General features: G+C 33.1%; 2 protein-coding genes across 3 annotated transcripts in view; one reads left to right on the top strand and one right to left on the bottom strand.

Moving 5' to 3' along the window:
- fbxo8 (F-box protein 8) overlaps positions 1-10,312 on the bottom strand; it is an 18,252-nt gene extending 7,940 nt beyond the window's left edge. Inside the window, exons 1-4 of the mRNA XM_056457513.1 lie at positions 10,097-10,312; positions 3,694-4,042; positions 1,554-1,680; positions 898-1,016 (exon numbers count right to left, since the gene is read on the bottom strand). Coding sequence (XP_056313488.1) covers positions 898-1,016; positions 1,554-1,680; positions 3,694-4,034 — 587 coding nt within the window. The 5' untranslated portion in view covers positions 4,035-4,042; positions 10,097-10,312. The remainder of the gene's footprint in view (positions 1-897; positions 1,017-1,553; positions 1,681-3,693; positions 4,043-10,096) is intronic.
- Positions 10,313-10,974: 662 nt separating this feature from the next.
- Positions 10,975-21,394, top strand: cep44 (centrosomal protein 44). 2 transcript variants are annotated; one of them, XM_056457501.1, is made up of 11 exons: positions 10,975-11,074; positions 11,242-11,332; positions 14,270-14,417; positions 17,045-17,191; positions 17,708-17,806; positions 17,886-18,047; positions 19,233-19,445; positions 19,867-19,906; positions 20,027-20,118; positions 20,206-20,240; positions 20,351-21,394. In XM_056457501.1, the coding sequence occupies exons 2-11, from the start codon at positions 11,244-11,246 to the stop codon at positions 20,397-20,399; spliced, it is 1,074 nt and encodes a 357-aa protein (XP_056313476.1). In that variant the 5' UTR covers positions 10,975-11,074; positions 11,242-11,243; the 3' UTR covers positions 20,400-21,394. The 2 variants fall into 2 exon arrangements, with proteins under 2 accessions (XP_056313476.1, XP_056313468.1); XM_056457493.1 differs by having other exon boundaries at positions 19,867-19,927.
- The last annotated feature ends 1,056 nt before the right edge of the window (positions 21,395-22,450 follow it).

Genomic DNA, 22,450 nt, shown 5'->3' with positions numbered 1-22,450 from the left:
TATTTCATAATACTAAAATTTAACAAATCAAAATAATAATATAAAAACAAAATCTAATTCTAAAAACAAACAAAACCATAAAGAAAAATTACCGTAACATAAAAAGCATTTAATAATAATAATAATTTTAATAATTATTACTACTACTATTTAATAAAAACAATAAATAATTATATATACAGTTGAATTATTAGCCACCGGTAATTTTTTTCCCCAATTTCTGTTTAACGGAGAGAAGATTTTTTTCTAAGATTCTAATAACTGATTTATTTAATCTTTGCCATGATGACAGTAAATAATATTTGACTAGATATTTTTCAAGACACTTCTGTACAGCTTAAAGTGACATTTAAAGGCTACTACGTTAATTAGGTTAACTAGACAGGTTAGGATAATTAGGCAAGTTATTGTATAATGATGGTTTGTTCTGTAAACAGTCGAAAAAAATTGCTTCAAGGGGCTAATAATTTTGACCTTAAAATGGTTTTTACAAAAATTAAAAACTGCTTTTATTCTAGCTGAAATAAAAAAAAAGACTTTCTCTAGAAGAAAAAATTATTATCAGACATACTGTGAAAATTTCCTTGCTCTGTTCAACATCATTTGGGAAATATTTAAAAAAGAAAATAAAAATTCAAAGGGGGGGGGCTAATTCTGTGTGTGTATGTATAGTGTTTTTTTATTATTATTAATATTGTGTTTTTTATTACATTTATGTGCTAAAATATATACCTATACCGGTGTGTGTGTGTGTGTGTGTGTGTGTGTGTGTTTGTTTGTTTTCCTCCAAATAAGTCCATGATTCATTGTATTAATGTATGTAGATAGGTAACAGTTGTCAGTGATGTCAGTAAGTACATGCCAAGAATTAAATTTAGTTTTTTGCAAAAAACAAACCGTTCATCGAGATAAATCCGCAGCATCTTCCAGTTCAGCATTCTGGTGTAGAATATAAACTTGGCGATTTCCTTCGGGTGCTCCACAAGAATACCTCTGGACATGAAGTAACTAATACCCTGAATGAAAGAAGCCACATAAAACAGGGTGTGGGGATTAGGGCAAAAACACAGAGAAGGAGGGGTGCGCTTTCCTAGCCAGACACTGTGCTTTAGTCCGGAGCAAAGCTATCGCATGTCCTTTAAGTGGACAGCTAAAGCTTTGCTAATCTAACCTAAGACACGAGCGAGGGGGAGTCCAGACATTCAAATGCATCTCTGAACAGAAATGATGTTTTAAGAGCCACTCGCATGAGAAAAAAAAAACCCATCCATTTCAATTTAATCCGGGTTGTGGTCTGAAAGCCTATGTCATGCGCCATTATTCATTTTCGGTGAGCTTGTAAAAATAATATATTTAGTCTGCAGTATGAGCATTGCTGGGTTATGGGTGGAGGTGGAAACCATCATATTAATCATAGTTGAGCTTGGTCAGAACTGCGTTTCTAAAGCACACTGTGGCTATGAGCATTTCTCAGTTTCTTGCCCATTTAAACATTAAATGGCTCGGAGACATTATTGTGGTGAGACAGAACAAAAGTGTGTGTTTTTTTGTACCTCTTGCGGGTTGGCGTTGAAGGTTAGACTTCCTTCATCCAGTTCCAAGTAGAGCCTTCTGTAGGAAAATCCAGATGGAAGCCGTCGGTTGTATATGGAACAGTGACCCCAAGTGGACTTGCACAGGCTAGAGGGCAGACAAAGAAAAATAAGACACACTGGATAAAGGCTGAAATGTATAGCAATTTTTACTAGTAAAATATGACAATTAATGAAATATTAATTTAGTATATAAACTAAACTTTATACTAAATTAATTAAGTTAGATAGAAATATAAAAGCATATATCACTTTATTTTTATTAATGGAATCTAGTGTAATCTAAGCGCTTTTTAAATTATATGTATTGTTAAAGTAAAATTATTAGCCCTGAATTTTTCATTTTCTTTAATGATGGGATATCAAATATTTCCCAGAGCAAGGAATTGTTCACAGTATTTCCTATAATGTTTTTTTCTTCTGGAGAAAGTCTTATTTGTTTTATTTCGGCTACAACAAAATCAGTTTTTAATTTTTTCAAAACTATTTGTAGGTCAATATTATTAGCCCCTTTAAGCTATTATTATTTTTATTTTATACAGAACAAACCATCGTTATACAATAACTTGCCTAATTAACCTAACTTGCCTAGTTAACCTAATTAACATAGTTAAGCCTTTAAATGTCTCTTTAAGCTGAATACTAGCATCTTGAAAAAATATCTAATGCAATATTATGTACTGACATCATGGGAAAGATAAAATAAATGTAATAATTTAGGAGGGCTAATAATTCTGACTTAAACTGTATTGATTACTGAATAATTATACATCGAAGTGTTCTTAAAAATTCTTAATTCCTAAATAAAATGTTATGAATTTATTTATAACAAAATAAATTCATTTATAGAACTGTGAAAAATCTGAGAGCATAAAACACCATTTATTAGTGAGGAAATCTTTTTTATTGCACATTTATTACAAAACCTTCTGTAATTAAATGCATGTAGTAATGTATGCAAGAATGTGTTATGAGTTGGAACAATTGGGAAAATCTTATTATTATTTATGTTTTTATATTTTATAAGGAAGCTGGAAACCTTAGAGCAGGGGTATCAAACTGAACTTCTGGAAGGCCGCAGAGTTTAGTTCCAGCCCTACACACAACTCTATGTAGGTATCAAACAAGCCTAAAGTGCTCAATTAGTTTGATCAGGTGTGTTTAATTAGGGTTAAAACTAAACTGTGAAGAGCTGCGGCCCTCCAGGAACTGAGTTTGACACCTGTGCCTTAAAGCATTAAACACTATTCAAGACTTCCTTCTTCTTCTTTCTTTCTTTCTTTCTTTCTTTCTTTCTTTCAGAATAGTTAGAAATCTAAGAGCTAAAATAATACAATTTACTCTTCATCAAATCCATCAATACATAATGTTTGGAATAATTAAAATTATTAATATAGTTAAAAAATGTCTCTTTTTGTCAACAGGGAATATGAAAAATTATAAAATTATTAAATTAATTATTAAAAATCTAAATCATACTTTGTACTGTATCTGCCTGCTCTACCAAATGGTTGACCATATTTGGACTGTTTTAAATAATGACTAATGAAGCCATTTAAAGAACGACTGTTTTAACTAACAGTTTACACACACAGCATTGGTGGTTTGCAAAAAATAAAAAAATAAAAATAAATCAAACAAACATAATGCTGTTGCACTACTACATTTGATTGAAGAAAACATGTTAAATGAGAATCTGAAATATTTTATGGCATACTTCAAAAATAAAGACGATTTTGCATTCAAAATTTTTATTTTGATTATGTTTTTTAAAAAAAATTGGTCTTAAACTTCATATTTTTCATAGGATATGTATTCATTCCGGTACTTTTACCTTAAAGCGACATATCAACCATTTGGAAGAAACTGAAAAATGCGTGTGTTAATTAGCGACATTAGGAGTTAAGCAAGCCAAAAAAAAATTCTTTGTGGGGCTTAAGCTTTGTTATTTTAGTTTTTTGTTTTATTTGAGATATTTATATGAAGTCTTCAGTGCTAATTTGATGTCTAAGACAAATTTATTGTCATTATTACTATTAAAATCAAAAACTGAGAAAACCCTAAGACAAGATTTGATATGGAAATTCAGCACTTGACTGACCCCTGCCACAGGTACTCATCACTGCCCAGATCTTGCCACACGCAGGAGGCCAGGCAGAGGTCAGTGGCGTTCAGGTAGGAGAGGATGGTGATGCTGAGTTCTGGCGGCAGCATCTCCAGGTCGATGAATCCCTGCTCAGCTTTGCCCTTGCGAACGCGCAACAAGTGACTGATGTCGGCGCCGGGCACCTGGCACTGTGGTGTGCGCCGCTGCGGCAGCCCATCAACTAGTGGAGGCCCCATCCTCCGCCCATGCTCTCTTTCCCGCTGGAGGAAACACTGTTCACTGTACTGCTGCTGCAGCTGCTGGTTCCTCGCCACCCTCCACAAACTCTGACCCATCTGCAGATCTGAAAAAAAAAAAAATTCAATAAAAAATATATACAATTTCTGGATATTTTAGCCATAAATTGGTGAAAACAGTACAATATACAGCTGAAGTCAGAATTATTTGCTCTACTGAGTTATTAGCCCCCCCTGTATATTTTTTCCCCAATTTCTATTAAACAGAAAGAAGATTTTGTTTAACACATTTCTAAAACTAACAGTTAATAACTAATTTTTAATATTAAATTTCTAATTTTATCTTTGCCATGATGACAGTACACAATATTTTGTATAAAGTGCAATCAAAAAGAAATACTGATAAAGGGGCTAATATTATTAACCTTAAAACAGTTTATATATTTTTTAATTGCTTTTGTTCTAGCCCAAATGAAAGAAATAAGACTTTCTCCAGAAGAAAAATAATTATAGGAAATACTGTGAAAAATTCCTTCCTCTGTTAAACGTCATTTGGCAAATATTTGAAATAGAAAAAAGCAAAAAAAATCATAGGATGGCTAATAATTTTGACTTTAACTGTAAAACTAGCTTTTCTAGGCTTACAATTCAAAATAAATTATACAATTTACTTGGCATCAGATAAATTAAAATGTTACACAACCAACAGGTCACTCCACTTTTTGCTCCATTGACTTCCATTCAAATGTGTGAAGGCGACAGACCGGAAGCGCAAGCTCGAATGGAAGTTTCGAATGTCACTGTGTTCCAAAGGTTGTTAAAGCATTAGACCAATAGAAGATAAAAATATGGAGCAATTGCTAGTTTTATCAGTGTCACTACTTCATCTTGTTTTATCCTGCCTCTTTTTCACAGCCCCGTCCGACAGAATTACGGATGCTCAAACTCTAGTAAGACCGCGGCTTTAGACTACAAACTAATATGAAAAGTGTCTGACTCTTATATAAAAAGCAGTCATTTGCATTTTTGTCGAAGCACCACTGCTCAAAATTGTGGAGCAACCCAGCACCCCTTCTTGAAACCTTCTTCAACTGAATCATTCTTTTTGACTCTTGCTGCCCATAGAACCACCACTTTTGGGAATGTTGGGAATGGCACAAAGATATTCAGTATAAGTCATACAAATCTTGTAGTCTCTAGGTCAATCTAGTAGGGTTGCACAGCCTGATCTCACGAGAAAACGTAAGTATTTTACGTTTTGACAGTTTAGTGGCTAATTCGTACGAATTCGTACGAGTTCAGTCGTACGAAATGGTACGATTTTAAAAAGGAGGCGTGGCACCTAACCCCGCCCCTAAACCCAACCGTCATTGGAGGATGAGCAAATCGTACTAAATTGTACGAATTAGATCGTACGAATTCATACGAATTAGCCACTAAAAAAAAGTTACGAATTGCCGTGAGATTGTGTTGGGTTGCACGGTTAACCAGTACTATGGTAGTATCGTGATACTATGGCTCCAAAATACTGGCGGTGCCACTGTATTTGTAAACGGTAGTATCGCCATTAATGGTCTTTCTACAAAACATATTGTTGCATGTGGAAAAGTCACTAAAATGCTTACATGTTTGTGCAACAATAGACCATTTTTTTAATAGTCAGTGGAGCCCTTTAAGGTTGCAAAACTATGTAGAATTCAGACCTTTTATGGTAGCCTATTGCATGTTTTCTGATGTTTCAGTTCAAACGCACATCTGAATCAATTTCTTTTCCTGTCAATATGATTAAGTATCTACAAAAACCGCAATAATCTCTTAAAAAGACGTGATATTTTTGAATAGTGAAATTTTGAATACCTGATAAAACAACCAAACAAACAAAAAAAAAACAATAGATGGAAAACCCCAAAGAGCAACAGGAAACATTGAAACAATATTTGACCACTTCATAAAGCCTAATTTTGTTGAAAAAAACACTCTTTTTGTAACGAATTTCGTGTGGTATAATTCGTATCTTTATTTTAATGTATTTTTTGTTGGTCAGTATTTTTGACAATTTCATAGATTTGAGTTATGAATTACAGTATCACAATACTACTTGGTATCACGATACTTTAGGTAGTATAGTATCGTAACGCGAATTAATGTTATCACAACAACCCTACAATCTACCGCCACCAAAAATGTGCCATCACCTTTATGTTAATAAGTTATTTTTGTTTGTTATTCTTTTTAGGTGCAACTCTTGACATAATTTCATTCATTTTCTTTTCCGCTTAGTTCCTTTATTAATCAGGGGTCGCCAGAGCGGAATGAACCGCTAACTTATCCAGCATATGTTTTACGCAGCGGATGCCCTTTCAGCTGCAACACATCACTGGGAAACATCCATACACTACGGACAATTCATCTATAGCGCATGTCTTTGGACTTGTGGGGGAAACCGGAGCACCCGGATGAAACCCACGCGAACACAGGGAGAACATGCAAACTCCACACAGAAATGCCAACTGACTCAGCCAAGGCTTGAACAAGCGAGCTTCTTGCTGTGAGCTTCTTGCTGCTTGAACCAGCAATCTTCTTGCTGTGAGGCGACAGCGCTACCCCCTGCACCACCCATGAAATAATTCTCCTTCTGCAAATGTTTTCTGCCATTTTGCATTTTTTTCAAAAACCTACTTTTCAACCATCTACAACCATTGGTCTGATTTTGGGGAAATCGAAGGAGACAACTTTGAGACGATGCCGAGAAAAAGTTATGGAATTCTAGTTAGTCAAGCCATTCTTAAAAAAGTGTTTTGCGTAATCAGACTAAACTTTGTGAGTGGCGACAATTATGATCTGAGGTTACTTCCACCATTTCAACACAGTGCCATCTAGTGGTCAGCAGATTATAAATCGGATATTTTTGCCTAAAACTTCAACTGAATGTTTTAGCCAGAACTTGGTCAACAAATTGGTCCCTTTGCATTCAGAACAGCATATACAAATAGAGTATAAGTGTTATAAGAGTACTAAATAAATAAATACATGTATAGGTTAATCAGGCAGTATAGGGTAATTAGGCAAGTTATTGTATAACGAGGGTTTGTTCTGTAGACTATCAAAAAAAGATATATATAGCTTAAAGGGGCTAAGAATTTTAACTTTAAATTGGTTTATAAAAATTAAAAACTGCTTTTATTTTAGCAAAAATAAAACAAATAAGACTTTCTCCCGAAAAAAAATATTATCAGACACACTGTGAAAATTTCCTTCCTCTGTTAAACATAATTTGGGATATAAATAATTTTATTTATTTTTTTATTATTATTATTTTTTTAAACATATAAAGCTCAAAATGCTATCAAAATTTTGATTTTATTTTTGTAGCATGATTAAAATGTTGAATTCCCGCATCATTCTGATCTATAAAACATTCTGATCTATAAACAACTCTGTGATTAACCAAACTGAAATATGTTGCACGTGCATCACATTTCCATCACCGAGAGCTATGGTCTCAGCTCAGTTTCTGGTTTTGATTTCATATACATTAAGCAGAAGAAGCTGATGTAATCTCAGAGACATCTGACACACACAGCCCATCCTGCTTTTATTTTCCATTTGGCTGAGAGCTTTCGTATATCATATAATCTCTTATTGTATTTATTATTAAAAAGAGATTTTACATAAAGCCTTTTATCTCTCTGCCTTATGTTCCTATAAACTTAAGCAGAATAATCCAGAGGCCTCAAGCTCTCGGCACTTTAGTTTTGATTTCTTTTAGGGTCCCTGAATCCTTACCTCTTCCAACAACCCTAAGGAAACTGTTTTTAGTGTTGGTTTGCAGTAGTCAGCTGGGAAATAAAAACCCTCGATGGCAGCTTTATCTCCACCACAGTAGCACTAATCCTCTCTCGGAGATATGCATTAAGCCTTTTTATGTGACTCCCTCCAAGGGCCTCCACATCTCGGTCTACTGTATGAGAAGTCTTGTTATTCTAGTCTTTAACAGCCTTTTGGATGCTCTTGCAGCGTTTCTAACATGACAGCTTTTCTCATATGAATCTGACATAGAGAAGCACAATGTCACTGCACCTGCTTCTTGGCATTCTGTAGGAGGAGCTTGGGAATTTTTAGACCTGCTTTGCTTTAAATGCGGACTGGAAATCTGAGGTCAATGAACTCTGACAAGCAATTTCCCTTAGCTTTGCCTAAGGGCAGAAGCATTTCATGAATCATTAAAAACTACTTGCGTTTATTAGCCCTATGATGGTCTCATATTTTCCTGTTTCGATAAGTGCTGAATCTTTCAGCATGGTTTATAGCATTATCAGGATACTAACATTGTTTAAGAAATACTCTCATTAACAACAACTAAAAAAGTTACTTTAACAGCTGTAATAACAAAAATAACTAATTTTAACAGTGAGAAATAGCTAGATTAGATTAGATTTATCTTTATTGTCATTACATATGTACAAGGCAATGAAATAGCAGCAAGTGCAGGATATAGGTATAAGTTATAAAGTGCTATTATAGAAAAACTATGGTGATATGATTTACAGATGGATGTACTATAAACATTATATACAGGTTGCGTTAACTATGAACAGAGATTTACGATAGATAAATATATGTACAGGTTAATAATAATCAGAGGTATGCGGATAGATATGAACATAATTACAAATGTATATGTACAGAGGGTATGTACAATTCAAGATGAATTTGTGCAACGTAGTGCAATGAGGATGAGCTAGGTTTGCTAACTAAGCTGTTAAAGTAAAAACAACAACAACAGAACTTATTAGTTATTATTTTAAAAAATGTTTGATTTTAATGACTTAATTAATAAAACATTAACAGCACCTATGATGAATACATTTACTGTCAGTTTAGTTTTAATAATTAATGATAATGGACATTTACTGCGAAACGTAAACAAATAAAGAATCAGAACATTTTCAATTAATATTTTGGGCATGTCATAGGCCAGATTAGCATCTTGAAATATTTGTTTAAAAAAATAAATAGTCCATGAAGACTTTAAGCATTTGATGCTGTTATAAACACCATTGCTAATATAACAATCGGAATATTCTTAAAAGGACTTCTAAAAGGTGAAAAAAATTCACAAGTTTTGACTTCATTCTGAAGTGCCACAATAACAATATCATTAATGTTCAATATTACAATGTACTAATATTATTAAATATGCACACATGTTACAATTACTATAGTTATACTATGAACATCCATGTTACTTATATTATTATTATTAGATATCAGGAATTCCTTCACCTAATTAGTCTTTCTATTAAAAGAGAATGTAAACAGAACTGGCAACTCTATTTATGTCGTTATCATGTCACGCTTGCTAATACAACCAGAATATTCATAAAAGGACTTCTAAAAGGTGAAATAATAAACAAGTATTGACCTTATTTTGAAGTGCCATGATCACAATACCATTAATGTTCATTATTAGGATATTCTAGTATTATTAAATTTGCACACGCCTTACAATTATTGTAGTTATACTACAAACAACTATATTATTATTATTATAAGATATCAATGATTCCTTTATGTAATTAGTCTTTCTATTAAAAGAAAAAAGTAAACAGAACTGGCAACTCCATTTATGTCATTATCATGTCACTCTTGTCAAACTGTTTACAGTAAATGGGGACAAGCTGGAAAGAACAGCATTACAAGACTGTCACTGCTGACGACTGTTTACAGTATCTGACAAATATATTAGCCCCATAACGCAAAACGTAGTATAACTCTGACATAATTTGCATTTCAGTAGCCTTTATGATTTCTGTCCTAACAAAGAAGAACTCGTCTTACATATTACATAACTACAAAACAAGTTGGCACGAGCACCGTTTTGCTTTACACAAAATAAGTGTGTACTTATTATTTAGACATTTACTTTATCAAACTTTTAAGTTCGACGACTGACACACAAATCGAGGCACATTTTCTAAGAAATAAGTCCTCCATCATGTTTGGCTGAAGCACAAATCCCGCCTCACCCTAACGCTATTGGTTAGAACGCCGATTTGACACATGAACTCGCCATGTGATTGGCTGTCACGCAAAGGGACGCATCGAAATCTTCTGTTTTTATTTTCGCAGCGTCAATCGCTCAAAGCAGCGCCACCCACCTCTGTGTGTATGAAATACTTCTACCGCCGCCGCGACGAAATGACTCGCTGATCTGCCACAGTCTCGCGGGTGAAATTATCTCAGTCCTTCAACCGGAGCCCAGTACAGCCATCGTGACAGCTCCAACGCTGCAGGTCGAGGGTGAGACAGTCCTGTGACTCTATCATTCATCAGAGCAGTCGCTCCTCCTGTCTGTCTCTCCGCCTCCTCGAACACTCTGGCCAGACTGACGTTTCTTGTTATTGGTGGAAGTGACGCAAATCGCGTAAAGTAAATTAAGCGCGGATACACGTTGTTGCACTTTCGATTAAAAAAACTTTTTCTTTTGCCGTGTTGGTCAAATTCGTGTGGTCATATGGTATGTGACAAAGTCCTTAGCGTTAGTATGAAAAAAATATACAAACTGTTTAAAAAATTAAAATGTATTTATTATAATTGTTGTTAAAATTATTATTATTAAATGTATTTTATTTATTTATTTGTTTCTATTTATTTATTTATTTTAAAATGTAAAATATATTTTAAAATATATTATAACAAATATGTGTATTAAACACTTTCAATAATTAAATAATACAATAATTAATCAGATCATGAAACTCCATTAACAAATTAGAAGCTTTATGTAAAAATATATAAACAGTTTTATTTTTAATAATAAATAAATGTGTGATTTGATGACTAAATAAAAACAATAAATAAATATATAAATAATTTATTGAATACTTCACTTAATTAAGTTCATCAACCAGTTCATGAGACAAGCACTAACAAATTGTGTAGCATTATATTTTGGACCTAATAATCTAGAAATATTTAAAACAAATGTATTGAAAACATGAATGTGCAGAAGCGAAACTGTGGATGAATTGTCGTCTCCACTGCATAGAAACCAATAACAACAAACCTGAATGTTTTAGCGGCAAAAACAAAAGGAAGGCATTAGCAATAACTCCGTTCATAACATTCAGCCTTCGGTAAGAGTTTTGTTATGGTATAACAAACGTTAGCATGATCAACCGTGTCTAATTCTTTACCTTTTTTAGACAAAGGGTAAGACACACGTTGCTTACGAATGGTGAATTGACATCGGTGTATGTAAATAAACTTATTAATAACAATGTAACTCTTGATGAAATGACAGAGATGGCCACTGGTGACCTGAAGGGATGTCTCAGAAAACTGGAAGCGTCTCTTCGGTCTCTGAAGTATCCCAGAGATGTGGACTATCAAAGGTATGGAGTATCAATGTTAAAAGAATAACGTAGTTAAAAAATAACTCATTATTTACTCAGCTTGGTGTTGTTGAACCTAGAATAACTGTCTGTCTTGGAAACACTAATTTTTATTTTGGGAGTTTACTTACTGTAAAGTGTTTTGGGTTGACTTTTCCAATTTTATAAAAAAAATATCTAAACTTTTTATTTTTTCTTATTTCCAAACGTTTGTATTTCCCCAAAACTTGTATACTTTGGTTACTCTCTGAACATAGATCCTTCTCATTGTAAATTTATCATACATTTATTGCTTTTTCTGGCTAAATTTTACATCCATAAATGTAATTTTTCAAAGAAACAGCCTTTTTATTTTCAGAAAGGATTTTGATTTATATGTGAACTCCTTAAAAGTCTCTAATAATTCTATTGCATGTAAAACTCTTTCTTGCTGTAAATCATTTAAACTTGTTTAATTTGCTGGAATTTTATTTATGTAACCCTTTTTTGTCTCGTTGTTCATATATATATCTTTGTAAATGTTCTTTCTTGCATAACAAAAAAAGGAAGATTTTTTTTTTCTTTAGGAAAAAACTCAAATGGAATGTTATGCTGAGTGACATTTATAGTAGCCATTTATTTAATTAGTATAAAAAATACAATAGAAATGCTATAATTGTTGATGGCGGCTGAGACTGTTAGTAATTCAGGTATCTTATAATACACTGATCAACAGACCTGTGTCAAAAGTGAGATTTTGTTATATACATCAACTAAATTTAGATGATTTTAAATAAACACAAAAAGTATATTTAATGTGTCTACTTTAATGTTTAAAGGTGTCCAAAATAATCTTCCATTGTCATTCAACATAACTTATATTTATTTTATTAATATTTTGTATTAATATTTTATTAATATACAGGATTAATAGATGGTATTAATAAGGGCAGCATGATATTGGAAAAACCTGACATTGCGATATTTTATTTTTCTGTGATATTTATTGCGATAATGAATATAATCATTTCACCAGATGACTTGAATAGCTCAATTTGGAAAGAACTCATAAATGTATATTGATTGGGAGGATTTTGAAGGCCAGATAATCTGCACACATTTGTGGTGGGTCTAACTGTATTCGAGAATACGTTGAATAATCAAATGAAAGCAAATAAAACGATATAGACTTCATTTAATAAAAGTTAAATGCAATACATTTTTACTGTTTTAATTTCTTGTACACACATTATTTAAAGGCTTTAAAAACAAATCAAACAAGCACTCTTTCTTTCACAATGTTAAATTTCACAATCCCTTAAGAGTATGGTTATTGGTCAGCTATAATTCCACTTAGATTTCCTGAGGGATGAATAAACTGAAGCTGAACTTTACATCGTGTATCCTGCGATGTGACTCGAACCAGCAACCTTCTTGCTTGCGATTCTGCTACTTACTTTTAAATGGTTGAAATCTTTTTTTGCTGATAAATGGGTAAAACTCTAAATATATAATATTTCATTTAATTCTTGTTCTAAGTATACTTGACACTATTTTATTGTGTATAAACTAGTGTTTAATTTGACAATTTAGTGAACGTCACATGTAAATACTGGTAAAAGTGCACAATATTTATGTGTTCTCTAAAACAGGACATGTTGTAATGTAAGGGGGGGAAATGAAGTTGGATACTTTCATTGTTGCTGCTTTTGTTGTTGTTGTTGTTGTTGTTATTATTATTATTATTATTATTGTTGTTGTGTATTATTATTGACCCACAATTATACCTTTGACCTCTTTAAATAGCAAGTACTTGGGTGATACTTTTATTTTGACCTTGCTTTTTAGAGACTAAAGGTTACTTATAATTTGCAAACATTTTCTCATATGTGTAAACATTTACAAATGCTTCTAATAAACTAATCTAAGAATTATTACCAGATTAAATAATAGTAATTGTAATTTAACATGGGGCAATAAAGCACACATTCTGAGCAAAAGATTTACCTAAATCATTTTCATAATCACGACACTGATCACACACATGCTAAATGAGTAGTTGTGGAAATTTGCAAAGTATACTATGGCTGAGTTAGCACATCATAAAAATGTAGATTTGCTTTAAATATTAGCTTAAATATTCTGTTAACTCTGTCTATAAATATATTTAACAATTAGTGCACTTTTCTGTATGTTATCTATCTGGCAGATCCCATTATCCATAATGAATTAATATTTAATCAGTTTTTAATCGGTTCTATTTTTCCTTAAACCTCAATTGTCTATATATAAAGGACATAATCTTGTTAAATGTGGCCACAGAAACAAATCCTAGATTTGTAGATACAAATCTTCACTTCCCAGGGCTTTACAAATCCATCATCTGAATGATTATTTCATATGCCGTCAGCAGAAATGATATAATATAAGCAAGATGTAATCCATTAGACATTGACGTCTCCTAATTCCACCATCCATTTTTTTATTTTTTGGCCTAGACTTCTTGACTCATATAAACATCCCAAAATAAGACTCTGTCAGTGTTTCATGTCCCGTATTTTGTTTTGAAGTTTGAAAAGTTGAAGACTTGTCCTGAGCCTCTCCAGCGCTCGACTATTTTGTAAACAGGCTTTACAAAAACCAGCTCCGTTCCTCCACCAAGACCCCAAGCTGCACATCAGATGCTCAGTTCAGAGGTTTTGATGTGAGATGCGTCAAACACAGAATGCTACTCAAAAAGACAGATCCATTTTGGCTTGTGTATGCTGGAAAGATGACTTAATTTGCCTCCAGCACGACACTCAAAAATGCAGACAGCTTTTTTTTAAGTGCTGCCACTTTATTAAACATTATATTTGATTTAAAACCTTGATTTGGTGTTGATTTTATGATGCCGTTTTATGAATTGTTTGTCATTACAAGTCCTTCATAATTTAATGTTGTGGTTTCCTCTTCCAGATTAGCTGTTGGAGATCCTTCAGCATGTCTTCCTATTGTAAGCTTTGCCTTCACATCCTTTTCCCCCTCACTCGCAGAGCACCTGGTCGATTTTGGCGTGGAACTAACCGGAATGAATGATTTGCGATTTATTGAGAATGTGTACAAGGTGATTATCATTCATCATATTTTTTGTAGCTTATCAAATATTATTTATTTTAATGTAGCTTAATATGTATTTATTTATTTATCTCTGCATGTAGTTTGTAAAGCTTTTAATTGGATAGTTACCAAAAAACGAAAATTTACTAAAAATCACAATTTACTGACGTGGTTCCAAAACTTTCTTCTGTTGAACACTAAAGAAGATATTTTGAAGAAAGCTGAAAATCTGTGCTTATTGAAAAATATACAAATATATATATATATATATATATATATATATATATATATATATATATATATATATATATATATATATATATATACAATTTTGTTGAAATGTTAGATGTTCTGTCACTAAAATATTATTTTTAATAAATAAACTGTTAAAGTCAGAATTATTAGCCCCCCTTTTAATTTTTTTTCTGTTTTAAATATTTCCAAACAAAGATGTTCTGTGACATAAATATTATTTTAATAAATATATCTGTTGAATAAATCTGTCTTGTTCAAATGCACTAATATACTGTATATTACCCATATTCACTAAGAAATGGATAAAGATATTCATTTTCAATATGGGGTGTACTGATTTATGCTGAGCACTGTATATTATTTAACATGCACTTAATCATTAGAGATTCATTCAAAATTGCTCATTTGACTCATTTATTACATGCCAAACCATATTGTTAAAATATTTATTTACTTAATGTATGATATATTTTAAGTCCAATGAAGCATTTTTAGTTCAGTTGCCTTTTCAGGTGACTCCTACACTATTATGTTTTAAACTATTTCTTAAAAAAATGAAATGGGGTTTCATCTCAGCTTATCTTGAATCATGTAACCCTGTAGTACAGTATACATTTCTATTTTTCCTGGAGAATGTGAAATTTTGAGGAATGTTGGTACAGTCTGAGAAAAAAATTCATAACAGAAAAAGAACTGGCAGCTCATTACCAGGTTTTCACACCGTATTTAACGTGACCAAAATCAACCCAGACAATTTATCATTTTATTCTTCTAAAATGTCAATAACATTTATTTTGTTAAACAGTAGAGTTAAATTTTAACATCACATTTTTTAGAGCAGAGCTCAAGGTCTTGTAAAGCAATTCAAAAGTGTGAATCAAAAAAAAAAAAAAAAAACACCCAGGGAAATATTACAACAAAAAATAGTCATACAATTAACTTTTTCTTTCAATGTAATCCAACATTTGATGACCATTGGGATCTACTGTATGGTCAAAAGAAAAGTATATAAACAACGTCTAACGTTTATGAATTAATAAAGACCCAAGTGTAATTGATGAATCATTCCTTTAAAATACATTTATTCCATTCATGGTTTAGCATTTAGATAATATATTTATATTTGAAATCTACAACAGATCTTTATTAACATGCTTGACATGACAGCCCACTTTAATTTTGACTTTTATAAACTGTTTGCAGTTTCTTTCAAGAGCTGGTGGTTTTAATGAGTTGGTTATTTTAAATGGATCTAAGTGCTTACAGTTGCCTTTTCCCAGTTATGAGGACAGAAAGTTCATTTTTTAGGGTCAAACGCTATAGGCTTTTTAACTATGAACAGGTTTGAAGAGGTTGATTAATACAAGCCTTATTTATTGGCACCGTCTCGGATCTGGCAGGGTTTAATGACTCAGTTTCCACTTGTTTCAAAACTGTTTCAGTTTCTTTCTTCTGTTGAACACAAAAATATTGTTGAAGTATGTTAGAAACATGCAGTCATTGACTTCCATTGCATTTTTCTTCTACTATGGATGTAAATAGTTAGCTGTTTCCAGCATACTTTAAAAAATCTTCTTTTGTTGAATAGATGGAGAGCAAATGTCATTAATTTGGGTGAACTCTTTAACCCGTAAAATCAGAACGGCAGATCTTTTCTATAGAGCTCTGTGATTTGGAGCATCTGTAGCTCTGAAGCAAAGCATTCAGATGTTCAACTGGCAGCTCTTCTCCAGCAAATCCTGAGTAATTACTATTCTCCACTCGCATCTCTCTCCTGCAGTGAGTGAATAAAAGAAGAAGGCTTGTTTTCATGCTGGTCCAAGTCGTCTGATCTCAGATTAGCTCAAAACTGATTCTGTACGTTCAACCATGGGACCGACTGAAGCGCTGCTCTGTCTTTCAGCACTTCCTCCTGTTCGCTGACCTTTTGTGCAGCTCTTAAAGTTCTGGCCTTCATCCCAGTATCATCTAAGGCTCACGTAAAATATTCAGGGGGGAATTAGTGGTCCCTTTGGATTACCTTCAGGGCCTTGGTGGCATTTGCTAAAAATTAGAGACGTTGTAACAGGAAAGTAGTGTTTAGCAATTCAATCATTTTTTTTTCCAGTCGTCATTTTTTCCTTCGTGCTACAGTACATCTCACTGTTTACATCTGCGTATTCTTGTGATTAGTCTTAGTGGCTCCTCTGGAATACCAGAAAGTCTACAAATCTTTTTTTTCTCTTCGTTTTTTTTTTTTGTTTGGGATTTTAATCCACTTAGAGGATCATTTCCTTCCAGTTCCTTTAATGCGTTAAACCTCTTAAGTTGTAATATTTATTTTAAATCACTGTGTTTTGTTGTATCTGTGTTTTGATGACAAAATCCCTTCAAATGTAGGTTTTACGGGATGTTTTCAGCTATAAACCACTGTTGACCAAACAGCAGTTCCTTCAGTTTGGGTTTGCGGAGAGGAAAGTGAGCATTCTCTGTGATGTCATTGGCCTTGCTCTCAGCAAACACAAAGAACTCACTAAAGATAGCAAGGTATCTCTGATTTACCCTCATTTTTTTCTTAAATAAAGATATGGTTGTATTTTAGTTTTTCACAGGTATAAGAAACATTTATTTACATGTAATGTTTTTTACTTTAAGTTAATACTTACTTTAAATAGTATATACATGCATATTTTCTCACACTGTTAATAACCTTTAAATGTAGTCTTGAGCTAATCTCAAACTGATTATTTTTCACACATTGCATAGTAATGTTGTGATAAATCATTTACAATGACTTATTTTATTCATGATATATTTAATATATATAAATTTATACAATTATAGTAATTTGATATAACACATTTATAGGTTTGATAATATTGTGTTATGCAAATAATTGTTAGCATATTATATTTATACTAGTAATTTAATTTATGTATGTCGGTTTTATTTAATTTATTTTAAATAGTTTTTTTATATTTTTTAGCGAATTAAATATTGGGCAGGATTTTGTTATTTAGATTTTTATGTTCTTTTATATTTTATTTGAATATTGTCTTACAGCATCTTAGTAAGCCAAAGAGAAGGCCTGTGTTGAAGAGCTGTGTTAAAAATGAAATTCCCTCTGATGAGAGTAACTCACTGGAATTAACAGCTCTGATGGTAAGTTTTCGTGTTAACTTCAACAACTAATACTACTACTACTACTAATAATAATAATAATTGTTTTTGTCTGTTTTAGGTGCCTCAGAAGCAGCCACTGGTAGAAAGGCATCTTGGCAGCAGCTCTGCAGCAGCTCAGATCAGATGCTTCTCAGATGAACATCCACTGCAGGAAGAGGAATCAGACAAGGAGTTAGAGAGTGAACATTTAGAGGACTTGTCACAACCTGCTGAATCCACTGTGAGTGGAATGTATATTCAGCAACATATGTACACACTGGGACGTCCATGAATAATCGACAAGTTCACCTCACAATCAGATTTAGTCTGATTTATACTTCTTTTGATGCAGGACTATAAATTGGCCTTTATTTGTGGAAAGTGCTACAACAAATTGGTTACTTTAGAGTTTTTTATTAATTAAGGAATTAATTGCATATAATCAATATATTCAAAAGACAAAAATAAGTTGATAATGTTACATATTTTTTAAAACTGTTATTATAAAACTTTTGTGATTAAAACAAAATCTACATTTAATAAACAGTAAGGTAAGGATTTTTTTAAATGTTTGATTTCTCAGCAATGCTGAATTTAGTTAAAATATATAAAAAACTACAACACTAGAAAATATAATTATTAAAAATTAATGTTCATTCATTCATTTTCTTTTCGGCTTAGTCCCTTTATTAATCTGGCGTCGCCACAGCGGAATGAACCGCCAATTTATCCAGCATATGTTTTATGCAGTGGATGCCCTTCCAGCTGCAACCCATCACTGGGAAACATCCTACACACATACACTACAATTTAGTTTACCCAATTCACTTATACCGCATGTCTTTGGACTGTGGGGAGAAACTGGAGCACGCAGAGGAAACCCACGTGAACACGGGGAGAACATGCAAACTCCACACAAACTGACCCAGCCGAGGCTCAAACCAGCGACCTTCTTGCTGTGAGCCGACAGCGCTACCCATTGCGCCTCTGTGTTGCCAAAATAAATGTTTTCTTATTTATTATATTTTAAAGTGTAATTTACTCCTGTGTTGGCAGAGCTGAATTTACAGTAGCTATTACTTCATTCTTTAACACCACATGATAAAAATATATTTTTTAATGATTTGATTTGCAAAAACATTTCTTTTGATTTTTCAATGTTGAAAAAAGGTGAGGTGTGCTTATTTTTTCAGTATTTCTTGTGAAATGGGGAAAATACTTTTTGAGCCCAAACCTTTAAATTACTCATTCTTAATTAATTATTATTTTTTTATTTATATGAAATTTTGGGGTGATGATTTTTCGTATTATGTTGTATGGGTTAGAGAACTTCACTGCATTGTCAACTGCAAATACAAATGGCTTTTCCGATCACAAATCTTCTGCAAATTTCTGAACCACTGTAATGCACAAGTATTCTCTTCAGGAGTGTGTGTTGGAAAGCCGACTGAGAGTTCTGGAGGAAGGTCTTCTCGAGACCGTTGGCAGACTTGAGCAGCGATTGGCCCTGATGGAGCATAGGATACATGCTCTGGAAAAAAGCTTGGCTGGCAAGATCATCATCGAGAGCAACCAGTGGGAGAACTTGGAAAGTCGCGTGCTGCTGCTGGAAACCAGGCTGGCACTGACCTCAGCACAGGTACGGGAGTTTAGCGTGTCTTTGAATGTTTGAAACTGTACATTTAAATTTATATTATAGTTGTGGCGTAATACTGCTTTCTTCCCAAAACTTGCTTTGATGAAACTTGCATTACATGATGAAAAACAGCGACAGTCTCAAGCACACTAGCAATAACTCTCACATGTGTCAGTTTCGAAAACTGGGGAATTCATGTGGAAAATGCAGTGTTTTAGGAAGACTGCAAACCCCTTTAGAGGTCAGAGGCCAGTATACAGCAACTGATGTGTTCAGGAAACAGAATGTTGCGGTAATTTAATGGCCTAACAGTTCATGAGTGTGTTATTTTAGTTTTTTTTTTTTTTTTTTGACATCTTGTGAAAAAATATAGTCCTTACTGAATCTAAAACAAACAAAAAATAAATGTTCTATACTTCTATAGGGTCTAACATCAGGAAATGGAGTCTTCAACACAGAAAACGGTGAATTCAAAGAGGACACAAGTACTTGAAAATGTTTTACCTTTATAATTGTAATTGTTCATAGATTTTTTGCATTTCTAAAATCTAAAAGGGTGTTTTTTTTATTTGTATTTGTTAAAGTATCTGCAAATGGCTCTTCTGCTGGGATTGAAACACCAGTTGACAATGACAATGGAAACATTATTACCAGTCCTTCGCCAACAGCTTCACAGGTAAACATCCATCTTTCCAGTTGTCCATCCACCAAAATTTCAAGAGAAATTGTTTAATAATTAAATGTTTTTCCCTTTAACTTTTAGAATTTTAAAGAAAGGCTGGACAGAATAGTTTACATGTAAGTACTGCAGGTTGTGCTTTGTATGTGTATATAAAAAAACAACCTCTTAGAAAGAGGACTGCATATCACTGCGTCAGTGCATACCATGTTTTCTTTTCCTATTTCAGGATGAAGGATACATCTGACATTCTGAAAAATATAGAGCCAACAATGTGAATCTGATCAGAGTTTTAAATCAATGGATATTGTGTCAATATGTACTCACATTCACTTTATTCCAGACCTGTGTGCTGTTAGTTCTTTAGTGAAACGAGAAAATAAAATAAAATAAAATAAAAGTTTGTTCAGCTCTATACAAAACCATGTAGTCACTATATGTATAATATGCTGCATATATTACAGGTTTACTCCCGTATTTCTCACAAAAAAAATGTGGTAAAGCACTACACAAAATTGTAACTCGCTAAAGATCAAATTTGCCAATTTTTGCCAATTTAGTCAATTATTTTTGACAATTTTATCAAATATGGCAAATTTGATATCACTTTTTCGTCGGACGTCAGTGACATCAGTCATTACTGTTCCTCCTATGTCACATGACGAAATGTAATTAGTTGCACGTGTGGTAGTTTGTTTGCAAAGTGGGAGATTTTCGCTGAAAAAAAAGAGCTACATTTCCGTTTGTTTGGCAAATGTATGTATTCTTTTTAAAAACTGTTTATATAAAAGTATCATGTTTGCCCGTTTTGGAGCTTGACGCGGTCATTATTAACAAAGGAAAAGGCCTGAATGAAGTGTTTCACTGAAAGATACAACAACATACATTACTGGAATGTCACTGGGGTAAGTAAATGTGTGGTGAACTGTATTTTGCTTTAAAATACCTTTAAACCGATCCTAGCTTTGCATTGACCAAGTATATCGTGTATTGACATTCAGAAATGAATTGACATGCATGCATTCTAGTCACCTAGTTGACCTCTAGATGTCACTGCTTCCCAAGTAAAACTCTAAAACCTGATGTTAAATTAGTTTACGGCGCCCTCTGAGGTCAGCTTTCTGTATTACGTCCTGTCCTTAAATCAGAGTCAGCCTATTGTCATGCAACAGTTGTGCATTTATCATTTATTTGGATATGAAGTAGTAGTAGATGACGATGTGCTTTAATTTTGTGACTTTTTTTAACATGCTGTGAAAAAGAGGAATAAAGTCGGAATGTATTAAGTTTAATTTGTTTTATAGAGTTGTGGTATGCTTGTAAATACACTCAAAAATTATGTTTGGTGTTTGTTCAAACTCCTTATTTAAAATGAGCCGAAACAACACAATTCATGAGTTTTATGGGACGACAGCTTAATTTTTTTTAATGTTCAATCCACTTAAATTTGTACAAACAAATAAGTTACCTTAAATCCCTCATGTTGTCCCAACACAAAGTAATGGTGTTGAACCCAGCATTTCTGGTGTAATTGTGACTCCCAAATGTTTCATTTTTCTTTTCTAACCCACTTAAGTAATTTGTCAGCCAACATTTAGGTACTGGGATACTAGGTTTAATCAAATATGTGTAATTTTTCCACAGTGCAAATAAACATTGTGGCTCTGGCACTATTAAAATAGTCCTTTGATTGTTTGGCCATCCTGACCTATACATGGGATGAGGGTAGCCAATGGCATGAGTTTGTTGCTCTCTGTGTGTTTAACCAATGACAGAACAGTCTTTGTAGATCTTGTAAAATGGTGGTTATTTTCTGTCTCCAAATGTTAGTAATATGGACATAATTTGAGTGAGTCAAAATTTGAGCCAGACTTATATTTTAGCAAAAGCTATTTGCAAGTGTATTTCCTAATGCAGTGTATAATTCATTTTAGTTGTAATTTGAGCATGTTTGTGAGTTCAGCCAACCTTTGGATGGTCTCTTGGTGTTGGGCGTTATAACACAAGATTTCACATTTATCAGATTTCAGTTTGTAAAAAAAACATGAAAGATCTGGGCTAGTAATGTTTTGCAGTGAGGCATCAGAGATCTGACTTGTTGGTCTCGCAGGAAGCTTTACCCTTCTTATGTTTCATTCTTTGTACAAGGCAATGATGTAAAACTGTTCTTCGTCAGATTTTCTCTCTGCATTTGACAACACTGAGAGGGTCACTGACCTCTGGTTGTTCCTCCAGACGTTCCCTTCAGTGCACTAGAGACTGCAGACACAATCTGAATTACTCTGAGATCAGTGGATACAAAAGCAGCCGAGGAGAGGAAAAGGAAGGT

This window comes from Danio aesculapii, chromosome 1, assembly GCF_903798145.1.
Source record: "Danio aesculapii chromosome 1, fDanAes4.1, whole genome shotgun sequence".
NCBI lineage: Eukaryota > Metazoa > Chordata > Actinopteri > Cypriniformes > Danionidae > Danio > Danio aesculapii.
Note: the sequence above shows the minus strand (reverse complement) of the source record. Positions and strands in the feature narration are given on the sequence as shown.

Bases quoted from the DNA above. Each gene is read 5' to 3' on its own strand.
- cep44 (XM_056457493.1), top strand. From the start codon at position 11,244: ATGGCCACTGGTGACCTGAAGGGATGTCTCAGAAAACTGGAAGCGTCT. The intron at 17,192-17,707 runs GTATCTCTGATT...ATTGTCTTACAG, and splicing joins AACTCACTAAAGATAGCAAG to CATCTTAGTAAGCCAAAGAG. The intron at 19,928-20,026 runs GTACTTGAAAAT...TATTTGTTAAAG, and splicing joins TGAATTCAAAGAGGACACAA to TATCTGCAAATGGCTCTTCT.